The sequence below is a fragment of the Phalaenopsis equestris genome, unplaced genomic scaffold (genome assembly GCF_001263595.1).
Source record: "Phalaenopsis equestris unplaced genomic scaffold, ASM126359v1 Scaffold000697, whole genome shotgun sequence".
Lineage (NCBI taxonomy): Eukaryota > Viridiplantae > Streptophyta > Magnoliopsida > Asparagales > Orchidaceae > Phalaenopsis > Phalaenopsis equestris.
Window position 1 is genome coordinate 964350 of NW_018165137.1, and position 6915 is coordinate 971264.

Genomic DNA, 6915 nt, shown 5'->3' on the forward strand with positions numbered 1-6915 from the left:
ATATATATATATATCACAAATATTCTTGACCCCAATAACACTGTGGTAACCGTGCCATCTAGTCCACTGGCCGACGTTGCTGAAGATTCCACTATCCCCGCAAGCAATATGTCAACCACTCTACCTCCACACAATGCTCAAGATGTAGGTCCTCTAATTCCTCCTGCGGAACCTCTGTTCATGGGGGCAGAGGAGACATTTCATACTTCACCTACCCTAAAACCTATCACTGATGTAACGATTGTCAATGTCGTGGTGGAGTGTCCTGCCCTACGTGCGCCCCAACTTCAAATCTAGCATTCTATCCTAAGTGAGCTTTCTACTGCAGTCCTATCACCTCATCAGATCGAGCAGGTTGTTACTGTTAGTCAGCACAAGGGGCTCATGATGTGCAACAACCTACACATGCCTGACAACCTTTGGACCAATACACTAATCAGATGAGCCAATCTTCCGATGAGGATTGACAGACTTACATATGCAGGAAGAAGAAGAAGAATGGAGGCCTACTAGAACCCAGGAATTTAATGGACGATACATTGGTTGTTTTGGGTATTGACAGCAAACTTTATATAAATAAATAAATAAAAATATATATACATACATACATACATAAAATACATTGAACTGAATGCGATAAGTGTAAGAAGGATATTATTTCTATTGATTGCTTGTTTGCACATGATTAATATGATGGTGTCATCTCTTTATGATTTTAGCAGAGGAACACTAAAATATCCATGTATGTAAACATAAAAGATATTGATATTAAAGTGCTTTAACTAGTACAATTTTTATACCGTGCTCTTGTTACGATTGTATAGATATAAATTATATAGATATGTTATTGATATAGTAAGATTCATCGAATGACATCATATTTTTTAAATATCAAATATATATATTGATTTAATAGAAATCTTAACTTGCATGCATATTGCTTTATTTTCCCTTATATTACTATTGTTTAGGAGTATAGGTATTCAATGCTTGTTTAGTTCACAGTTATTTTAAACAAACATTTTAGGCTTAATTAATTGATTAAAAATGAGCTAAAGAAGAGAAAATATTTATAAAAGATGCGGATAATCTATATTGAATTAAATCTAATTATGCTACTTTAATTAAATTTATTTAGTGGTTTTTTCATTTGTTAATAGCTAGTTATATAAAATAAATAGAGAAATATTAATACCCACCATACGACCGTTTATACCCGCCTTGGTTAATTCAAGCCACGGGTTGGGTCATAAGAGCAGGTGCTTTTGGGTTTGGGCTTTAAATAGCCGTGGGAGAGCATTAGGGAAGCTTGAGAGGCATCAGAGAGCTATGTTTAACATTTGGAGAAGAGCCAAGGGGTTGGGGAAAGTTGCTTTTGAGTTTAGCTTAATTTTCTTTGGTTTTGGGTTTTGTGGACATGTTTTTTTTTTCCTCAGATTTGGGTTCATCCAATTAAATTTAAATTGATTGTAGTTGACTTTGGATGACTTGGATTTGTATGGGTGATGTTGGTTTGTCATGTTTTATTATGGGTAGAGTTATGTGTTTAAGGCTTTGGTCACTTATGTAGTTTGGATTTTGGATTTGCGTTGCCATAATGTTGTTTGGTGCCTTTGATTTGGCTTGCCTTGGCTTGGCATAATGATTGCTTGGTGAGCTGTCATGAGGTGGACTTAGTGGCTTGGCTTATGATAAGCTTTGGTTGACTTGAATTTTGGGCACGCGTTTAAGCTTGGGTATGGTTTGGATGAGGTGGACATTGATTTAGGTGGCTTTGGTTTGATTTAATTTTGATTTTGGTTAATTTAATTTTAGTGAATTTTGGATTTTTGGTTTGATTTACTTTTGATTGTTTTGATTTTTGGTAAATTAGGTTGTGTTTGATTTTACTTTTGGTTGGTATTTTACTTTTATTATTTCAGTCAATTTATTTATATTTAATTATAATCTTGAATTTAATTTTATATTGATTTGATGATTTTATTTAAATTTGGTTTTCCTTGACTTTGGTTTCACATAGTGATTTTACTTTGTGATTTCAATTTTGTTGAATTTGATTTTGATTTTATGACTTTACTTTATTTTCTATTTGAAAATTTAAGTGAGTTTTGTTTAGTTTTTATTTTGACTTGGGTCAATTTAGTCTTTAGTGAATTCGGACTTTCATTGATAGTCTCGTATTTTATATTTTTGAAAGTTTAATTTTGTAATCTTACTTTTGTGAATTTAATTTTTATAATTTTGATAAATTCAACTTTCTTGGGTTTTGATTTAACTTTATGAATTTATTTCAATTATAATTTCATTTTTAAAGTCTTATTGACTTTTAATTCTAATTTCTATTATGTTTGATTTGATGATTTTTTAGGAATTTTCTTTCCTTTGATTTCTACTTTGTTGATTTGATGACTTTTTTTGGTGATTTTTTTTTAATTTTCTTGATCTTAATTTTATTTTGTGATTTTATGATTTTATTGAATTTGATATTGTTCATTTTCAATTTTATTTATGTTTTGAACTTCAATTGGTGATTTTTATTTTATCTTCTTTTTTATTAAAGGATGAACTCTATTTTAATTCAAAATGAGTCTCATTCCCAATGAGCTCTCTTTGAACTAAAGAAAATGTCATCCAAGAAATTAGGAGAGAGAAGTGCAAAGTGCATAGTGAGAGAGACCAAATAGAAGACATACGTCTCTAGGGTCACATAGTAGTCTAGGATATGTCTAAGTCTATAGGAACTCAACCTAAGCTTCAATAACTTGTTTTTAATCATCTCAACCAAAGGTTAACGATTTGTAATTAAGTATATGAAACTATAAGGAGTAAAGAGATGTTATCATGTCTTAACTTGGTATTGGTTCCACTATTAATTTCTTGGGGAGCCACTAAGGAAATCTTAAGTTTAGACCTTAGGCTCTAGAGAGATAACAAAATAATCGTAATGCAAAAATGAGGTCAACAAGTATATTTATTTTATGTGCAACATCCATACATATGAACTCTGATTGCGCATGCACTTTGCTTCATTTCAGTCTATAAAATCTTACTTTAGCCTTGATAATTTTGTTAAGCTTGCAGCTCACTCTTTTATATTGATTTTCAGAAAATGATAAGGAAATCAGGGTAAGCAATCAGGTTTGATATTATACAGTTTTTGGGTTATATAGTATTGGAAATTATAAAGACTTTTGGGTACATATTTTTTATATTTTGGATTTTTAGTAGCTCTATATATATTTGGGTGACATTATTGTGCACGCTTCTAAGTAATGGAAAATATAAATGAATTTTATTGTGAATGTATGTGATGATTAATTTAGATTAATTCATTACCACTCGGTTCTGATTTGTGTAAGTTAGAGCTAGTGTGGTGAGAATTGTGTTTGACTGAGTCGTCCACCTTTGTTGCATCATGGGTGTATATTTGTGCTGGATCCCAGCGAATCCCTTTTTCAGGTTTCTGCAATTTTTAGGTTCTATGATATCGGACCACCGATTGTAGGAGTCGAGCCCGACAAGATCATTATTAATATTATTTTTTAAAAAAGTTTCCTTTGTTTCTTTCATTTTGGTTCTTATCTATTTCCCTAGTTTCTAATTTGGATTTTTGCTATTAAGGACATATTTATAGATGAATTATTTACTGTTTTTTCAGACTTTTGGCATTATTAATGTGTTCGGAAACTTGGTTCTCTATTTTATGCTCTTTGGAGTGCAGTATCATTTTCTTTTGCAAGTGGTGTGTCTGAATCATACTTAGGAACAAAAGGTGGAACCTCCTCATCACCCCGATGTATATATATGCTGGTGCAGGATATGGGAGGGCCGAAAGTGAAGTGATAAATAACAGAACATGCTGGTATATATATCTTGTAAATCCGAGTCCTGCTAATCTAATTTTCAATTCTATTACCTTGGCTCTTACTGTTAAGAAAGGTAGTGTTAAGATACCTTGGCTCTTACTGTTAAGAAAGGTAGAGGTGGACCTAAAAAGACTTGGGCATGTAGTATAAAAAATGATCTTAATTTATTAGAATTAAATGAAAACATTACGCTCAATAAGACACAATGGAAGGATTCATGAAGCCGACCCCACTTAGTGGGATAAAGACTTCTTGTTGTTGTTTATATTATCATGGGTCTTGCTAGCATAGTTATTTTTGCATTTTTCCGGGTGCCAGGACTGTACTAGATCTTTAAGGGCAGTTTTATTTCTATCTGGGCCTATCTGGGCCTTCTATAGTATTTCAACATATATTTTGCGGAATAATATTTTATTTGAACTGTTTGCTTCGTTCAACGTCTTGGCAAGTTTTGGGGACTTATTTCGGTTCAGCATGACTTCCAAATTTTTCTCGGACAGGCTTATTCATTTGCTTCTTCACATCTGATTGCAGGTGAGCCCTTGTATGGAACGTGCAGTTCTGGACCAACTACTTGGTTATTTTCAGGCTCGTCTAGCAAGTTATCCAACAACTTTAAGTGAAGATGAAGCCATTGTAATATTGAATAATAGTATTTGAAACTAATTGAGGTTTAAATTAATTAGAAATGTGCTAATTCAATTTTATATGATGACCAGGTAGCAGATTGTCAATTGAATCCGAAGAAACGAGTTGCTGCTAGGCTTGTAAGTTTAGAAAAGAAAATGCTAAATTCTTGTACTCGAGCAACTATTGAGTTGATAGAGCAGCTACCAGATCACACTGTATCTCCTTGTCCAGCTCCTTTTGCACCATTGCTGAAATAGAAGGTATTATTCTTCTTCTTTCAAAGCCCGCATTCCATCCCAATGGTTTGTGGTTTTAGGGAGTGCTTATATTGCTTTATAAATTTCTGCTTTTTTCCATTAATAAATGCTAGCAGATATGGTTAGTTTCTGTTTGTCCAGCGTAGTCTTGTAACCCAAGAAGTTGAGCATCATTGAAACTTGGCCAGTTGGAGGCGAAATGATCTGCATTTTTCAGGTAAATCAAGTAAAATTAGAAGTCTAGCTTATTGATTTTTGCATGCTCTTTTCACGTACTCCTTGCCCAACAACCCGTTCTATACCCGCTCTCTTTTTCCCTGCACTGTGTTCCCAATACTAATACCACCATCTTGCTTTTGGTTGTTTGGGGATTTACATTTTAGTGAAGCACTGCAACTTATTGGGAATTTACATACATACCCTCCAATTCCTATCAGTTTACATATCTAACACCTAAATTTTACATTTCACATTTATACCGTCCTAAACTTTCACATCTCATAAAAAATATCACTATTTTAACTCTTAAAAAATTAAATCCACTTTTCATGCGTAGGTAATGTGGCATATATGTAAAAATTGAAGTTTAGGTGTTAGATATGTAAATACATAAGAATTGACTGGTATGTATGTAAATCTTCCTTTAATTAAATGAGCTTGCACATGATTTCCTCAATGCATCAGCTGGACTAACCTTAGTTTGTTTCCTTTAAAAATGCACTAGTTTGATAATTTGGGCAGTTAAACCGAACTATATTTATTCCATTTTCTCTTTTTCTTCTGGAAACTACATAAAACCAAGAAATTTTGGTAAACAAAATGTGTGAATATGTTTGAAAATCTATTTTGGCATTTGATCCTCTTCCAGGAATACAGAGCGCCACAGTTTGCCATTTATTCGTGAATGCTACAAGCTTTTGCAGTTGGCGATTTGAATGTTTGACATGGGTATGAAATATATGGCGACTGCTACGAGCAATGTACGTGTCAAGCAATGCTTTAGTTCATATAATCACTGCTTTCCTTCTTTAATTCAATCCAAGCTTAGCACAATTTCTGTACATATTAACACCAAAAAAAAATTAAAAGGAAAATACAGTTTGTTGCTATTTTATCATTTTATGGAACAGAAATTTTGTAATAGGACAAGTGAATCAATATTGGACGTATCTAAATGTCTTCTGTCTTCTGTACTTGTAACAGTAGCCGACAGTCAATCTAGATTTCTTGTTTGTGAACTGCTCTTTCCATTCATATTCTCATGTTGATTTAATGTTGATTATATTTTGCGCTTCCATCAATGTCAATGGTACATGTTTATTTGTTATTCCATAAGCACTGTTGAACCATTCCCATAATGTTGTCATATTTACTGAGGATGCTTATTGATTAATTGTATGAAATGAGATCCATATTTTTTAAAAATTTAAATTTTGATGAAGGGAGGTGGGCCTATTGATTTGGATTTTTTTTTCTTTTCCAAGTCACCAGTACTCGAACCTCATAAATAAATAAATAAATAAATATTTACCTGAGAGAAGTCCAGTGCCGCATAAGCAGGTGGCGTTGAAAGCGAGTGGAGGAGAAAATAGAGAGTTAAAGTTGAAACATGTTTGATGAAGAAAAATTAGAAGACAAGGACATGGAAGTTGCTGATCATGAAAAGTAAAATCGAGTAAACCACTGAATGTGTTCACAGATAGTATAAAGAAGATCGATAAAGAATGATCTACAAAAAGGAGAGATAAGACATGCTGATTTAGTTGATATGATAGAAGAGGTGATGGTCATCAAGACAAGATGCTCGCTACAAATAGAATAACAAGCCACTGGCACAAAGGATGTTGTAGTTGAAGAAAGCAGTGATGAAGAGTGGAGTGGAAGAGATGTTGGCAAGAAAAATGGCGTTGCAAGATAAAATTTCTAAACCATAGAGAGCACCTTGTGAAATGTATAAGATTGAAGTTACTCTTGTGGTTGAGAAGAAAAAGATGGATCAAGTGAATGAAGAAGCCCATAGCTCTACAAGGAAACATGAAATTGTTTTTCTTTTACCTGGAAAGTACTTGAAGCAACTCATAGGATGACAAGCTATGTAGGTGTTGGCATATTCTAAATGTATCTCATATGTTATGCAGGGTAGGTCTGAGCTGAAAAAAATT

General features: G+C 33.1%; 1 protein-coding gene across 3 annotated transcripts in view; it reads left to right on the plus strand.

The window, feature by feature from the left end:
* Positions 1 to 5991, plus strand: part of LOC110030312 (ribulose-1,5 bisphosphate carboxylase/oxygenase large subunit N-methyltransferase, chloroplastic) — a 51112-nt gene extending 45121 nt beyond the window's left edge. For 2 of the 3 annotated variants that reach the window (XM_020732969.1, XM_020732971.1), the window contains 4 exons: positions 4401 to 4502; positions 4586 to 4756; positions 4870 to 4970; positions 5622 to 5991. In XM_020732969.1, the coding sequence (XP_020588628.1) occupies positions 4401 to 4502; positions 4586 to 4753 (270 nt within the window). In that variant the 3' untranslated portion in view covers positions 4754 to 4756; positions 4870 to 4970; positions 5622 to 5991. The remainder of the gene's footprint in view (positions 1 to 4400; positions 4503 to 4585; positions 4757 to 4869; positions 4971 to 5621) is intronic. The other variant, XM_020732970.1, reaches the window with a different exon arrangement.
* The last annotated feature ends 924 nt before the right edge of the window (positions 5992 to 6915 follow it).